Source organism: Salvia miltiorrhiza, chromosome 4 (genome assembly GCF_028751815.1).
Source record: "Salvia miltiorrhiza cultivar Shanhuang (shh) chromosome 4, IMPLAD_Smil_shh, whole genome shotgun sequence".
Taxonomy (NCBI): domain Eukaryota; kingdom Viridiplantae; phylum Streptophyta; class Magnoliopsida; order Lamiales; family Lamiaceae; genus Salvia; species Salvia miltiorrhiza.
The window spans coordinates 47,100,269-47,117,150 of record NC_080390.1 but is presented as its reverse complement, the minus strand read 5'-3'; the positions used below and the strand labels follow the sequence as shown (position 1 = coordinate 47,117,150).

General features: G+C 38.5%; 2 protein-coding genes across 5 annotated transcripts; one reads left to right on the top strand and one right to left on the bottom strand.

Moving 5' to 3' along the window:
* The first annotated feature begins 10,569 nt into the window (after window positions 1-10,569).
* On the top strand, window positions 10,570-15,142 carry LOC131023851 (uncharacterized). Of its 4 annotated transcripts, XM_057953467.1 has the most exons (7): window positions 10,570-10,874; window positions 11,340-11,483; window positions 11,571-11,632; window positions 11,761-12,976; window positions 13,118-13,506; window positions 14,110-14,239; window positions 14,345-15,142. In XM_057953467.1, the coding sequence occupies exons 1-7, from the start codon at window positions 10,823-10,825 to the stop codon at window positions 15,019-15,021; spliced, it is 2,670 nt and encodes an 889-aa protein (XP_057809450.1). In that variant the 5' UTR covers window positions 10,570-10,822; the 3' UTR covers window positions 15,022-15,142. The 4 variants fall into 4 exon arrangements, with proteins under 4 accessions (XP_057809450.1, XP_057809446.1, XP_057809449.1 ...); XM_057953463.1 differs by having other exon boundaries at window positions 10,571-10,874; window positions 11,761-13,506; XM_057953466.1 differs by having other exon boundaries at window positions 10,571-10,874; window positions 11,323-11,483; window positions 11,761-13,506.
* Window positions 15,143-15,191: 49 nt separating this feature from the next.
* On the bottom strand, window positions 15,192-16,169 carry LOC131023852 (uncharacterized). Its single transcript, XM_057953468.1, has one exon. It carries the CDS (start codon window positions 16,043-16,045, stop codon window positions 15,413-15,415), a length of 633 nt encoding a protein of 210 aa, XP_057809451.1. The 5' UTR covers window positions 16,046-16,169; the 3' UTR covers window positions 15,192-15,412.
* Window positions 16,170-16,882: the final 713 nt, after the last annotated feature.

The window sequence follows — 16,882 nt, the reverse complement described above, 5'->3', positions numbered from 1 at the left end:
TTTCAGAATCAAATTTTTTAAGTTCAGTTCGTGTATTTTTTAATTAAGTTTTTCAGAATCAAATTTGGTCACAATTTGTATATTTACATATAACTAATCTAAAAAATATTTGTTTATTTTGAATTTACATAAACAATTTCAATTTCAGATGATATATCATGTATAGAAAAGTGGTTGAAATAAATATTTGTTTGGGTATATATGAATGAACATTGAAGAAGAACGTCGGTGGCATTTCTTTTAATGTAGGTGTCAAATCTTGTCTAGAATTTGATATACAGTATCGAGTAGTATAATTTTTTGGCTAAACATAGAGTACTATTTTAATAGTTCCTTATATATGATTTTTTCTTCAATAGGTTTTTTTCTTTGTATATTTGATATTATTAAGTTCTTATTTAAGAACTACGACAATTATGGCAATGCGTCAATTCATCCCTATGGGGGCTTTTTCACGGTTAAATTCTCGAAGCTGGACAATAAAAGGAAAGCCAAGGAGAAGGCTGTTTTAGAGCTATCAACAAGTCATATTAGACTTCGTGAATGGAATCGCTATTTCAACCCCTATAAGGATGCTTCTTCTTTAACTGAGCTTTGGATGTGCATTTATTATCTGTCTATGTGGACTCAGGAGATTATAGTAGGGATTGGTTATGCGTTGGGACGTCCATTATGTATTGATCACGTCTCTGCGCATGGAGTAGTGGGGCACTTTGCTCGTGTTCTGGTCGAAGTGGATATGGCGCAGCCTTTTCTGGAATCGATGTATATTGATGATGATAACAACGCTTTTTACATTGAACTTGGTTTTGAAACTTTGTCGTTGTACTGCTCGCATTGTAAAATTACAGGCCACTCTACGGATAAATGTCGGAAGGTGCTGAAATCCAAAGTTGATGAAGGAGAAAACAAAGCTGCCATTGTTGCCGCCCCCAAACCGAAGAAACCCCGGGGTATAACGAAGCCCGCTTAGCAGCCTAAAGGACAAGATAATATCACAAAGGGTCAGGAGGCTATTGATCATATGACGGGGCCGGATATTTTGGCTTCCATTCTTGTGCCGATCAAGGAAAACGAGCTGCCTCCCGTAGGTGTCTCAAACCAGTATGACGTGCTTGATGATGAGAAAGATGAGAACATTGAGAATATTATTGTGGACTCGGAGCCTGCTTCTCCACTTAATGATGTGGAGAATCAATCGTTGTTGGTGGATACTGTGACTGTTGGGCGGAAACAGGAAATCAGTGTTGAAGCAAGTAGCGCTTCAGCTTCGGAATCACAACATCGGTCGAGAGATTTAAAATCTGGTTCGATTTCTCACTCGAACAAGGGCGCCACGCCTGTTACTATAGATAAGACATTGTCCTCGAATAACAAAGACAAGACGTCGGTGACTAAGGATAAGATGTTGTCTTCAGGCAGTAAGGACAAGATGTCTGTGACTGTTGTGGACTAGTAAATGGAACGTGATGGGGGCTAGGATAAGTTTGTGGCAACTAGTAAATGGAACGTGATGGGGGCTGTTATTGTTAATGGGATTTGGCTACAAGGAGGCCTGCATTGTTGTTTTGTTAATGTGTATGCGCCCATGGGAACCACCGAAAAGGAATTTTTGTGGGATACATTACAGCTCATTGCTCTTCAAAACAAAGACTCTTGTCTGTGTTTTCTTGGCGACTTCAACGCAGTGCGTGATCCGGGAGAAAGGATGGGGAAAGGTGCTGTCTTTAATCAAGCAGATGCAAGGTCTTTTGACGCTTTTATTCGGCAAAGTAATCTGCTGGAAATCAGAACACAGGGGAGAAAGTTTACGTGGTATCAACCTGGTGGAGGATGTAAGAGCAAACTAGACAGATTTATGGTCAACGAGAAATGGACGCAGGAGTGGCCGGACACAGTCGGAAGGGGGCTTCAGAGATCAGTGTCGGATCATTGTCCGATCTTCCTGACTACAAAAACCAAGAACTGGGGACCAAAACCTTTTAGGTTCATTAATTCTTGGCTCTTCCACCCAGATTTTTGCGCGTTGGTAAGGAAATCTTGGGATGAAGCTAAGATTGAAGGATGGAGCTGCTTTGTGTTCAAAGAGAAATTGAAATTGGTGAAGAGTGCGTTGAAAGAGTGGAATCTGAGGATTTATGGCAACATTGAGCACGGATTGACAGATCTTAAGGATGAACTTCAGGAGCTGGACATTTTTGATGACACATTTGGTCTTGAGGAGAGTGAGACAATCAGGAGAAATGAATTACGAGCAAAGATTTTCCTTAAATCCAAAGAAAAATGTAGTCTTCTCCAACAAAAGGCGAAAGTCAAATGGGTCAAGGAGGGCGATCTGAATACTAGTTTTTATCACAAAGCAATTGTTGGGAGAAGAAAGAAGAATGAAATTGCAGGGCTTGATGTTGGGGGCTGCTGGATCGAGGATCCAAAGACCATTAAGGAGAACGTCAAAACGTTCTTCGAGAATCACTTCAAGAAGACGCCGCGCGTTCTACCTATGATACCGGGAGATTTCACTGCTCGGAGAGTTTCTGCAGCGAATAATGCGGAGCTGATCAAAACTTTTTCAGAATCAGAAATTAAAGAGGCCATTTGGAGCTGTGACGGTGACAAGAGCCCGGGACCGGATGGCTTTAACCTCAAGTTCTGGAAAGCGTCATGGGAGATTATCAAGAAAGATTTTTTAAAGGTGATGACTGAATTTCACTCCAATGGCAAAATCCCTCGGGGATGTAACTCTTCATTCATCGTTCTCATTCCTAAAAAAGAAGGAGTTTGCTCACTTGAGGAGTTTAGGCCTATTTCACTTATTTGTAGCCTCTACAAAGTCATTGCGAAGGTTTTGGCGAATAGGATGAAACAGGTCATGGATTCAGTTATTTCGGATAATCAGAGTGCCTTCATTGGCGGCCGTTACATCCTTGATGGGGTCGTGGTTCTAAATGAAGCAATCGCGGAGGCTACTAAGAAGAGAAAAGGGAGGATTATCTTCAAGGTGGATTTCGCGAAAGCATATGACTCCGTCGAGTGGGATTTCTTGGATTTAATGCTTGAAAGAATGGATTTTGAACCATTATGGAGGAAATGGATCCGAGGTTGTATCTCCTCGGCGACGACGAATATTTTGGTGAATGGATCTCCATCTGGTGAGGTGTGTTTAGAAAGAGGATTACGGCAGGGGGATCCGCTTTCCCCATTTCTCTTTCTTATTGCAGCGGAGGGGCTCCACTCTTTGATCACGAGAGCTGTTGAGAAGGAGCTGATTAAGCCGGTAAAGGTAGGAAATGATTACATTTCAATTCCGCACCTCCAATACGCCGATGACACGGTCTTCTTGATGGAGGATGATGAAAGAAATGCAGTGGCAGTTAAAAGGATTCTCAGAGTGTTCCAGCTACTGTCAGGGCTTGCTGTGAATTTCAAAAAATGTTGTCTCTTTGGAGTTGGGGTCGGGGAGGATAAGATCGAGAGGATGGCGGCTGTTTTGGGTTGTGATGTAGGCTCCTTACCCTTCAATTACCTCGGTATTAAAGTGGGTAGCAAGGGCAAAAAGGTTGTTGATTGGAAATACTTGGTTGAGAAGGTGAGAAAGAAAATCGATTCGTGGAAAAATGGGAAGTTCTCTCTCGCGGGCCGAGTGACCTTGGTGAAGGCTGTGCTTCAATCTATACCGATTTACCAGCTCTCTTTTACCTGTTTACCAAAATCAATTGTGAGTTCTCTAAATGCTTTATTTGGCAATTTTCTGTGGGGAGGGGGTTCTAGTAAAAGTGCGATTGCTTGGGTGAAATGGAAGGTGCTTTGTGCTTCAAAAGATGAAGGAGGCTTGGGGCTTAAAAATATTGAGTGGTTTAATCAGGCACTTGTCGTTAAATGGTTGTGGCGGTACCTTACTGGAAGGGACATGCTTTGGGCTAAAATTGTTAGGTCCATTTATGGTGAGGTTGAGTGGGGAGAGACAGGTCTGGAAAACGCAGGGAAAGGTAGATTTAGAGATGGGTGGTGGCCGAAGATCGTTTCTGCGGCTGGAGGGGGCGAGCAATTCTTGGTTTGTTCAAAATTTGAAGCCAAAGGTGGGGGATGGGAAGACATTTAAATTCTGGAGTCAGTGGTGGGTTGGACAAAAGCCGTTGAAGTTTACTTTTCCTAGACTTTTTCAGTTGAGTGCTAATAAAGAAGCTGCAATCTGTGAAGTTGGGGAATGGACTGATACTGGATGGTGTTGGGATTTAAGGTGGAGAAGAGAGCTATTTGAGAGAGAGAGGGAAGGAGTTTCGGAGTTGCTTAGCCTTGTTTCTGGTACTAATCTGTGTGCAGGTAACAAGGACGGATGGACATGGAGTGGCGACATCGGGAGAGGCTTTACAACCAAGTCCGCTTATGAAGCTATTAAAGATCAAGCAAACGAGACTACGGAGGCGGTGGAGGAAACTGATATGAGTACGAAGGTGTGGAAGATCCCTATTCCAAACAAAGTCAAACTTACTGCATGGAGAATTTTGAAGAACAGAATTCCGACGTGTGACAATCTCTCGAGAAGAAATGTGATGTTGTGTGAAGTCGAGGTGGGATGTAACGCCTGTTTTCATCGGCAGGAATCCACGAACCACTTGTTGATCCACTGTCCAAAGACCTCAAAGGTATGGGAAGCAATCTTTCAATGGCTCGGAGTTAGCATGGCGCAGCCATATGACGTGTCCTCGCACTTTCAGTTCTTTACTAGTTTGAGTGGCCGGAAAAGAAATAAGAAGCTCTTGATGGCTCTTTGGTGTTGTACTACTTGACTTATTTGGAAAATGCGTAATGAGAGTAGATTTGAGAACAAAATATGGGAGAGTGCAAACTTGTTTGGAGAAATCAAAGCTAGAGTGTGGAGTTGGGGTAGAATTTTTGGTTTTGTTAATGATGAAGTTGGGATTCATAGGTGGATGTCGAATGATGAATCACTGATGATTTTGTAATCTTCTTGGTACTACTGGTGCCTTTCGTTCTATAATATTTACTTTCCTTATCAAAAAAAAAAAAAGTAAGGACAAGATGTCGGGTCGAGTTTCTCCGCATAATGTGGATATAAGCAGGGATGTCTTGCTTGATGGTAGCAAGGTTTCGTCCACTCCTTCCCCAGAGGATATTGCTAGTCGCATTAGTCGTTTAGAGAAGCAGGTTAGTCAAGGGATGCAAATGCTCTTGGACGTGCCGACCAAGCAAGGCCATCCATCCAAAGGGCACGAGAAAAAGGCATGGAAATGAAGCATGTGCAAACAGCTCCGAAATGAAGCATAAAAAGTTGCCTCAAGAATTCGGAGGAAATGGGCTACAAGTCGATGGACTTTATGGTTGACCTTAGCAATAGTGCTAGTATGCGTGCAATGAATAATATTGTTCATGGACGTTGGTCGAATGAAATGGATGGCTATCCTGTTTTGTAGATGATAGATGTCTTATGCATTTGTTTGAGCCTTTGATTAGGTTTCTTTATGTTTAACGATCTTTTTTTGAGTTTCGTACTCTTAATTAGTCTGTGTTCTTGTGCTTTCAAGGGATGTTATTTTTTCTTTTTCTTTTATAATAAGCCTCAATTTCATCATATTAAATTCTTATTTAAAGAAACTAATGGATTTATTATATAAATGATATCTAAACTAATTTTCATATAATTAAATTCATATCATATCCTAGTTGGAAACTTGATGCAAAAACTCCTAATTTGTCTTTTTACAGAAATATTCAATAACGACAAAATCTTCACCCTTTTTTCAGTTCTACACCAAATGGAAGTTATAAATTAGCATCCTTCAACAGCATTTTTTGGTCAATTTCCAAATAATTTATATCAATTAATTTTTTTAGGCAGAAGACAATAATTCTTATTAAAAGAATCAACATTATCTGAAACAATATCCCTACGCCCGCAAGAAAATTAGGGATCTAGCCACAGACAACTACTCCATCTGTCCCGCGAAATTTGAACAATTTTTTTTGGCACGAGTTTTAATTAGTTTGTATTTTATATATTAAATGTGGTAGATGAAAAAGTGAAACGTGAATGAAGAAAAAACTTTTGTCATATAAAAAAATGCTCAAATTTTGCGGAATAACTCGAAAATAAATACTGCTCAAATTTCGCGGGACGAAGGGAATATTATCAAATAAAGTTAAAGTAGACATGGATTCTTATTGAAAAACTTGAACCTCAACTGAAACAATAATCATAATCTAAGGGCCTGTTTGATATGGGTTTAAAAGCAGGATAAGTTAAATTAATATGGATTTATGTAGTGTTTGATATTATGTGTTACTAATATGGTCAACTCCAGGTTTATCCCAAGACCCTAGCTTATTTTGTGGGATTAACCCACACTAATTATCCCACCTCCCCCATAGGATTAACCCACACTAATTATTCCATCCCCCTCCATAGGCTACTAATTTAGGTATTTGATATGTTAATCCAACCTATTTCAATGGATACCAAACACTTTTTGGGATTAATTACCAATGATATCAAACACCCATCTGAGATTAGAAATCATGACTAATCCACACTAAATTATCAGGATAATTTATATCCTGATTAATCCAATACTGAAAATCAAACGGGCCCTAACAAAGCAAATTAGCGGTGTAGCAACACGGTCGCTAACAACTACTAACAAACAAAGTTAAAGTACGAGCAAATTAATTTATTAATCGTTTTATATGCATGTCTCGCACCAATTACTCACACATTTTATTTCTCCTTTTCTTTTTTAATGCTCCTCGTGTTATACATGATTTATGAGATTTTTGCTTAAATTCTATAAGTTGCGTAAAATTTAAAGCGTGCATCGTAACTATAAAAATAGATACCAACAAACAATCAAAACCGAGAGGAAGAATTCATGCGCATAATCTGGTAAGTAATAGAAAATTAATAAAAAAAAAAACATTTCACAACTAAGTTTATTCTTATTTAAGTATAAATTTGGCATGTGAATTAAAGAATAAAATAATTAAAGTAATTATGTGTCTTAATTCTAATTTTATTTGTCAGATCATCTGACAAGTTAATGTCAATATTTAAATAATTTACTCTAGGGAGAAATTCATTAGCTAATTTAAAACAAGACTAAGAGCGTGTTTTGTTGAGCTTATAAGCTCTTTAAAACAATTTATAAAAGCTCTTTAAAACAACTTATAAGTTATTATAAAGAGCTTATAAGTTTATTCAAAATGTTCGACAAAAATAAGCTCCTAAAAAGGTTATAAGCTGTAAAATTAAGTTCTCTCTTTCCAAAAAATAAGTTCCTCTACTCCAATTCATTTTCTAATTTTCTTATAAGCAACACTCATTTTATAAAATAATTCAACTAGAATTTTTTATTTTCATTATATATCATTCTAATTTAATCTCTTTTTGATTTCTCTCTCTAACAAAAATTTTCTTTCTCTAATTAAAAGTTCTCTTTCTAACTTTTAAGTTCAATTATCTAAACACTTTGACAACTTATAAGATCTTAAGAAACTACATCTAATAAGCTCTTAAAATATCTTATAAGTTCCAAGAACTTATAAGTTATAAGCTCTTTAAAATAAGCTTAGCCAAACACCCTCTAAGTCTTTAAAAATCATACCCCATGTCCCATGCGTAGCACTATACTCCATATGTCCCATACCCCATGTCCCACGTGTAGTACTATACTCCATCTGTCCCTTTAATAGCACAAAATCTATTTTAGTGTGTCTTATTTATAATAATTTATTTTTAAAGTAAAAATAAATTAATTAAGGTCATAATTAAGTCGACCCATTTACTTTAATTCTCTAATTAAACATTAAATAAGTGGATCTATCTACTTTATTCCCTAGCTAATTAAGTGAACCATATATTTTAATCAAACACTTCTTAATATACATATCCAAAAATATAGAGTCATGCTTAATGGGACAGAGTGAGTAGTATATTGGTGAAAACAAAGTAAAGAAACACTAATTTAATTGGCAAAGTTAAAGTATCATAATCTTTTTTTTTGTAAGAGAATATTTATTCAAGTCTTAATAACATTGCGTGAATTGTATTTTTATTTATTTAAAATATTTAGTCTAATTTATAATAATTTAATTATTTCATTGTAATATGTATTTATTTTTTATATAATATACTTTTTCTATTCACCAAAAATATGTCACTTTAGTTGGGCACAAATTTTAATAAAACGATTGATGATTTTTATGTAGTGGAGAAAATATCTCACAATTGTATGAAATGAGTGGTTGAAATTGAATAAGACATGATTTTTTTTTTTTAATAAATGAGGGATATTTGTAAGGATAAATTATAAGGAAACGTGACCATATCCTAAAAAATAAAATGACATAATTTTCATAAATACCAAAAATAAAAAAGGGGTATACTTTTGACGGAAGGAGTATATTTTACTCCCTCCGTCCCATTAGTAGTGTCCCACTTTCTTTTTTGGATTGTCTCATTAATAGTGTCCCATTCCCTTTATGGCAACATTCTCTCTCTTTATACCTAAAATTTAAAAAAGGGTTAAGGTGCAGATAGGCCCCTCAAGTGGAGGCCCTTAGAGCGTTTCAGTCCCCTTACTAACTGTGTGTGCAAATTGGCCCCCGAACTCAAAAAAACGGTGCAGATCGGCCCCTCTGACTTAACACCGTTATGGGCCATTAGTCAAGGGGGCGATCTGCACCGTTTTTTCGGAGTTCAGGGGCTAATCTGCACCTTTTAACTTTTTAATTAATTCAACTCTCTCGCTCAAAATTTGATCGTCGTTGTCGCTGATTCAAGCTCCGACGAGGCTAGCGGAGGGCGCCGCCCCTTTCTTTCTCTATTGGGCCCTAAACCTCGGAGGGCGCCGCCCCTTTCTTTCTCTCTTGGGCGCCGCCGCCTGGCTTTTCTTGATGAGGAGTCGCCTAGCTTTTCTCGATAAGGAGTCGCCGGAAAAGTTGGTCGGAGAAGATGAGATGTGATTTTTTTTAATGAACGGTGTGCAGATTAGCCCCCGAACTCCAAAAAGGGAAAATGTGCAGATTCGCCCCTGAACTCCAAAAAAACGGTGCAGATCGCCCCTTCTGACTAACGGCCCATAACGGTGTTAAGTCAGAGGGGGCGATCTGCACCATTTTTTAGAGTTCGGGGGCCAATTTGCACACACAGTTAGTAAGGGGACTGAAACGCTCTAAGGGCCTCCACTTGAGGGGCCTATCTGCACCTTAACCCTTTAAAAAATTTCTACTAACCCACTTTATCTACTTTCTACACACTCCTTAATCTCCGTGCTCAAAAAAATTGGGACACTACTAATGGGATGGAGGGAGTATATCTTAAAAAATATACTTAGTGAAGACCCTATATATAGATCAAGAACTCAAGACCTTATATGCTAATGATTAAAAGAAGAAAAAAAATGCTTCATACATGTCATTTAATATGGTCTTTACTTTTCAGCACGCATATTAAAGAGGGCTTGGTTCATGTCCCACTGACGGCGTGTTTGTTGCACTTTATATGGATGTTCGGTTGTACCTGTATTTATTTGAATATTTGATCTAATTTGTAATAGCATGATTGTCATTAGATTAAAATGTGAGATTCAAATGTAATATACATGTATTTTTTAAAAAAATGAATTATAGAAAAAATGAAGATAAAAATAGCAATTTTATATTTCACAAAAAAGTATATGACACATTCCCAAAGACAAAAAATAAAAAAATACCAACTATAAAATAAAACTATAAAAAGTATTCATTTTGAGTTCGAAAGCACAAAGTTAAATTGCAAACTTTGTTGAAATTCCGAATTTTGCTCGAGCGCTCGACCAATGCAACTTGAGCATTAGTTGTAAATGCATTAAAGCTCAACATGCTCGACCAATACGAGTCAGATATGTCGAGCATTAATGTATTTGTGGTAAATACATTAATGTTCGTCATGTTAGACCTTTGTGAGTCGAACATTAGTATATTTACCACTAATGTTATAACTTACAAAGGACAAACATGTCGAGCATTAGTATATTTACCACTAATGTTCGACCGTTGTTGGTCGAACAATCATGTATTCTTAGAATGCTCGATATATTCAACCATTGTGAGTCGAGCAATTGAGTATCAATGGTCGAGCATTAATACGAAATACACTAATGCTATATATAAGAGTAAAAAAGTTCTAAATGGATATAATTTAAATACTCCCTCCATCCCATAAATAATTTTTTATTTATTTTGGAATATTACCCCATCACTAATAATACACAATTTATTCTTATTTTTCATATTTTCGCACTCTCAGTATTAATTATAACATATTTTCACCATCTTTAATAATAATTATAATTTTTTTTATTAAATCCAATATATTCAATAATTTTATTTTTAAATTCATGTCATTTCTTCCTAGTAAGTTATTTGGGGGACTACGAATGAAATATTTTGTAAATTTTGAGATTGAGGAAATATTTTAAAATGACTTTTGAGCCATATCAAATGAGGAGGAAATACTATATTTAAAAAAATGGTCCTTAATATTTTAACGTGACGTTTGGAAAACATTTGTTAGTATTGAACAATTTGTAGACCGAGTGGCATTCCGTCTTATCTTTCCTAACTTCTCTCCTCACTGTCACACACTACTGTGATCTGAGGAGCAGCCGTTTTCACCAGCGCAGCTTTGTCAGCTGCCGAACCAAAATCCCTCCACTCAGACCTCCTTCTTTTTCAATTTTTTCTCCCAAACACACTCTATTGTTTCCTGTACTTGTCGAGATTCTTAGTAGAGTATTAATTTCCAGATGATTATGCCTTTTAGCTCCCCATGATTCATAATCATTCCAGCGACCCTTTAAAAACTTACCATATTATATCTGGTATGTATATGCACGCTCTCGCTGTCCTTCCCTCTTTCTCGCTCTCTGCACATCTGCTGTCAGTTTCAGACCCCTGTTTCTACAGTTTCTGTTTCATCATATGAATTTGCTGATTTCCCCTTCATCATGTGAAGATTTTTTGGTGTTTCTTTCCTAGTGGGGCTTTTCTTGTTTAAGCATCTCATGCTTTGCACATGGCGTTGTGACTTTGTTTACTTTTCACTGACATTTGGCTATTGCTGGGAGGGACAAGAAAATGTCATTATTTTTTTGTGACACTTGAAAATGAAGAAGATTGAATATATATCAAAGTGTTTGTCGAATGGGACTTCTTTTGAATGAAGAAAGATTAAATTTTTTTGAAGATTTTTTTTTTGGGTTTGTTTTGAAAGGTGGGTTCTTTTTAGGACTTTCCCCCCCGTTTTCTTGATTTTTGATGTTTTTTTAGAGGAATGAATGACACAGTGGAGAAAGCGGCGTCGTCTTTGGCAATTGTGGAGAAGAAGCCGCAGAGGCCTGGTGGATGTGTTGGTATCTTCTTTCAACTTTTTGATTGGAATCGTAGATTCGCGAAAAAGAAGCTTTTTTCCAAGAAATTACTACCACCAGGTAATTTCTTCTTATAAAAAAATACATTGTTGAGAATATTTACTTAATGTTGGAATTGATTTTTGTACGCGTTTTTGGTATATATAGTTCGATTCAAACAAGCTTCGAAGAAATTTGGTGGGGATGAGAAGCAGCCGAAGCTTCGTTTGGTATGCTTAGTTGGTTATTATGATTTCTTGTTTAATGGCAGAGCTTATTTGTGTGGATGGAGAGTTAAATTGATGAACTTAGCGTTAATATTGCATTTGTTGTTTGTAATTGTGTGAATGGAACATAGATTGCTGATGAAAACAATGGGGGATTCCCAACGGCGAAGATGTCGAATGGGGCGGCCATTGTTGATAATGAACAAAAGCATGAAATGCATGTTCCTGGACTTGTTGCGAGGCTCATGGGTTTGGATTCTATGCCGGCGTTGCAGAGAGATAAGTCGAAGAAGGCTCCTGCATCCGGTGTTGTTTTGCGAGAAGCAGAGGAATTAGTCGATAAAAGGGAAGAGTTGAAAGGTGGGATTAAGCATGAAGTAAGGCCTCAGAAACTTCAAAAGACAAGTGGATGTGAGAGGCAACCCATAACTAGATTTGGGACCGAGAAGCTGCCATTCAAGAATGTGTTATCCAAGTCAAGAAAGCAGCATCATCCAAAGCTTCCTTCGCCAGTGAAAACTCCCAAGAATCTTTCAAGGAAAAGGCCATCTAAACTGATTGGTGCAGCCACTAGAATTTTGGAACCTGGTTTACAGACAAGTAGATCTAGATGTGCTCTCACTTACTCTAATGCTTCGCGAGATTCTCCACAAGATACCGATATGGAGGGAAGGACACGCTCGTTGCCAAGCCATTCGGAAGGCTCTTATGGTTTTGGAAGTGTTGCTGCAGTGGGGGAGTCGTCTTGCAAAAATTGTGGCTATATGCTGGATAGTATGAACGGTAAACCTACCATCACTCCACAACCATTAGTTTTTACCTCACCCTTGTCGAATAACGTAAGATCTTGTTGTCAACTGTTGGAACAAAGTAAGCCTGTAAACGCTGCATTATATCATCAGTTGGAAGAAGATATTCGTGATGGCTGCTCCATGGCTGCAGCTCCGGTTATTGGAAATGTTCAAACTCATGTGAAGTTCGCCTCGTATAGGAGTCCTTTCTGTGCCGGGCATATTCAGCAGCATTGCAAGGCTCCGAGGGGTGTGCATTTACCTCTTAGCCCTAACCAGAAGCCCTATAGGCAAAATCAGATGTTACGAGCAACGGAAACAGTTCCTCTAAGGCCGAATGTGATTACTTTGACGAATAACAAGGCATCAACAAGTGTTATGAATGGGACAAAGAAGTATGTTTCAGCAAATCCAAGCTTAAGCTGTAGTTCAAGGTCTCGGGTGCCTTCCCGAATTGAGAATGGTAGATTTGAATTGGAAAAGAGAATCCCCAATAGCATGAGTGACTCAGTACCTACTGGGAGAAAGAGGAGGCCGAACAATCTATCTCGACAAGGTGAATATTCTGGTTGCTCAAGCTATGCAGTAAACAAACCGGTTATTGGTTCTCCTCATTCAGTGCGTCCTCACTACGTTGACCATGAATGTGGCTTGCTCCATCGACAAGACAGAAAATTTGACAGTGTTGCACTTGCAGGGAGCAACAATGTGGTTTCCTTCACATTCAATTCATCAGTGAAGCAGAAGGTTGGAATTCATGAAATTGGCGAAATGCAGGTTAGAAGTAGAGAGAAACCGGCATTAGGAGAATGTGTTAGAAAGACGGAGTTTGAGAGATCGCGCCCTATAAGCGGAGATGCCCTTGGTGCACTTCTGGAACAAAAATTGAAGGAATTGAATTGCCAAGGGGAGGATACGGGCAATGCACCTAAAAAAACCACAGCTACGATTCTACAAGAGCTAATAACAGCCTTGACATCAGAGGCTCCATTTCTGCAGGATAATTTACCAGCTATATCTGATAGGAGAAATGGTTGGAGTGATCAGAGCCATTTGTCAAACTCAAAATCTTCAAGCGTTTCACAGGTAACCCAAAATCTTCTATTACGTAGCATTTTGATAGATTAGGCTTGAGTTCTCAACACATTTTCTTGAATGTAACTTTTAATGCAGTCTTTTTGTCAAAAAACACAATGTAACTACATTAACCTATTAACACCCCAGCCTAAATTTTGGCGTTCAACAAGAATTAAAATGCTTTGTTGATGTCCACTAATTTAGTACTCATGTTTTGTTTGCTAAATACAGCTTTTTCTTGCCCAAAAACTTTAGTGCTCACCATGCCATGTCTTATTACCTGGTCCGTTTACTTCGCTAAACTGTTACTCTATGTTAGAGGGAGTGGTTTAGATTGTGACTCGAATACTATGTTGTAGGGAATCATTTGCAGATCCACTTGGCTATATAGTATTTGCTGAAAATGACTTAAGAATTTTTTTTACTCATAGAATTTTGTTAGCCTCTGAGAGTTTCTGGTATGGTTAAGATTTCTTATGCCAGGTTTTGATTTGCTGTCAGGTTCGTTCATCTGATTTTCGTTTGCATGTCTGAACTTCAATCAATTTTGCTGCCATTTTGATGAAATAATTGAAGAGTCATCTGATGATTATATTGGTTACTTTGGTTCAGGGAAATGCCATGGGTGTGAACCCGTCTTTTGACCAACCGCTCGATGCTGAGCACCTAAGCCCAGGATCGGTTCTTGAAACCTGCTTTTCTACTGAGAGTTTTCCTTCCAGCAGTGCAGACGATGGCCCAGGTGACAACATCTTGTCCAAGAAATCTTTTTGGGGTTCAAGACCAGCTTTGTTATGCTTAATTTTGGGCGTATATGCGACTATCTAACTTCAACTTGTGTCTGCAGGCTACAAAATGGTCCAAGAATCTCTGGATTGCTCTTATTGTGAAACAGAGTCTGCAGCCTCATTGAACGGCGTTGAGAATTCAAAAGAGATGATCGTTGATATCCTCAACAATGTCTCTGAGATCTTATGCTGCAGTGGGCTTGCTTTTGGCTTGAAAGGGAACGAGGTCGAGCAAGTAAAGGAGGTGCTTTTGAATGCTGAGCTGGTATTCCATAGCGCGCTGCTTTCAGGTTCAGCCGTAGGAAAAGGCTCCCCAATCAAACATTTGCTCCTCGATGAACTGGATATGCTCGCAAGCGTTTTATGGATGAACTTCGGTTGCTCCCTAGGGGTTGAGGATGGTAAGGAGGTGAATCAACTGAAAACCTTCGTTTTGGATTCGGTCATGGAGTATCTGGGCGTTAGATTTCAAGAATTTCCCGGGAGTCGATCCAAGGTGTCGAGAAAACTGCCTCTTCGCATGAACAACAGCATGCTGATCCTGGAGATTGTGGAAGTTGTTAGGAGGTGGGAGGAGCTGTCGAGGTTGTGTGTCGACGATCTGATCGAGAGAGAGATGAGCCGTTCCTTGGAGGAATGGACGCAGTGTGAGAGTGAAGCTTTTGAGATCACCAGACAGTTGGTGCAGATTTTGGTGGATGAAATTGTGATGGATCTTTGCAACATGCTACACTAGTAGAAAAGAGACCTCAATTCTTATGTAAGACTCTTAATTCCCAACACTTAAAGCTAACCACTGTACAAACTGATGTATTAATTACCAATTGTTGTATGTATCTTTTCACTCATCATTTTAATCTGTGGATGCATTCAACCAAATAATTCAGGCATTCAATTCATAATATATTTTTGGAAAAATATAGTATCATTATAAGAAAAAAGGTATGTGAAAATCACACTGCAAAAGCATGCTCTGCTCTCTATACAAATTACAAGTTAAAAAAAAGTCTGCCAGAAACAACATCACACTCTCAAGCAATAGAAATCCAAAAATCAAAGAATAAAAAATAATGAAGGAGAAATAGTAAAGATAAAATGATGAATGCAATTGCAAATTGTGGGCGAAATCAAAAGTGCCTAGACCCCAAAACAGTTCTGGCAACGCCTCTAGTGCTCCTCCCTCCTCCATTGATGGCATTCCCGGCCGTCGCCGCCAGCCCCTTCAACTCGGCCATGCTTGCATAGCTCTTTCTAGCCATCAATCCTCCGTTCCTCTTCTCCGCCGAGTTCACCGACTTGCTCCCTCCTCCCAACTTCCCATAAACGCTCCCGCTCTTCAAAAATCCAGCCGGCGGCGTCAGCGACCGCTCCGCCACAGGCGGCAGCGCAGGCGGCTTCCTGTTCTCCTTCCGCAGAGTCGACGAGAAATCCGGGACGGATTGGGCCAGAGCAGACGGCGCCTTGAGCCTCTTGGGCGGGGTGGAGAAAGTCGAACTGAATTTCACCTGCTTTTTCGGCGGGGTCAAAAGCGATCGGTGTAGAATCTTTTCCTCTGGTGGATCCATGGAGTTCTTCATCCTCAGCTTTCTCTCTCTGAGATCGGAGTACTCTTTGAATCTGGGGCCTCGCTCCATGACGAAGCTCTCGGTTGTGAGTTGAAGGAGCTGTGGCTTTCCGGAATCGGAGAATTGAGAGAGGAGCAGAGATTGGGGGTCAAGGGCGGCGTGTTGCGGCAGCAGAGAACCGTTCATCTCCGCCATTGACGTGATTTTCTCAAGGAAGTTTTTTGGTTTTCAAAGTTTTTGTGCGTTCGCCAATTTGCAACGGTCTAATAAGGAGAAAGGGAATTGAAGAGTTACTCTCTCAACGTTCTTATTCATGTGGGGCCCGGCCTTCCATAATTGTAAACCAAGTTGTTTAATTAAAGTAAGTTTACTCAATTACTAATATTTTATTTGTGTTGTAATATTTCATTGCCAAGTGTAGCTATGTAGTCTTATGACTAAATATAATACATAATCGATCCACTGTTTGTAATAGCCACAACTTAACATATCCATCTATTATGTGATAATGTCAAGTGAATACGAGAATCAACTAAATTTGACTTTAATTGAAATAAATTTCCATTTTATAGAAATTATTACCATTACTATAAATATTTATATAACAATAGATAATTACCCTAACAAAATATCTTAGAATTCACAAATACATCGGCAACACAAAAACAAGAATTAATTTACATCCACCATTCTAAAAACAAAGAAAAAAAAGAGAAGAGAAGAGCATTGCACCACCTAAAGAAATGTAACTTTTAGGTCAAGTTCAGATATTACCTAACACCTAGGTATTAGCATATAGTATCACATTTAAATAGTTTATTATATGTATGTGGACTCTTTAATTAGATTGCGCCATATGGCAACACACACACATACATACGTATGGAAAAATGTTCAATTAAAAAGAACAAATATGTTGAAAACTGATAAGCAATCTAAACAGGTGTGAACAAATAATACATTTTGATGAACATGTTAATTAATTTTTATGAACAAGCGTTTGGTTTAGGGTTCGATCCCTAATGGTGGCGT

Coding starts and splice junctions, on each gene's coding strand:
- LOC131023851 (XM_057953463.1), top strand. CDS start 10,823: ATGATTCATAATCATTCCAGCGACCCTTTAAAAACTTACCATATTATA. Junction 11,484..11,570: donor CAAGAAATTACTACCACCAG/GTAATTTCTTCT, acceptor TGGTATATATAG/TTCGATTCAAACAAGCTTCG. Junction 11,633..11,760: donor AGCAGCCGAAGCTTCGTTTG/GTATGCTTAGTT, acceptor AATGGAACATAG/ATTGCTGATGAAAACAATGG.
- LOC131023852 (XM_057953468.1), bottom strand. CDS start 16,045: ATGGCGGAGATGAACGGTTCTCTGCTGCCGCAACACGCCGCCCTTGAC.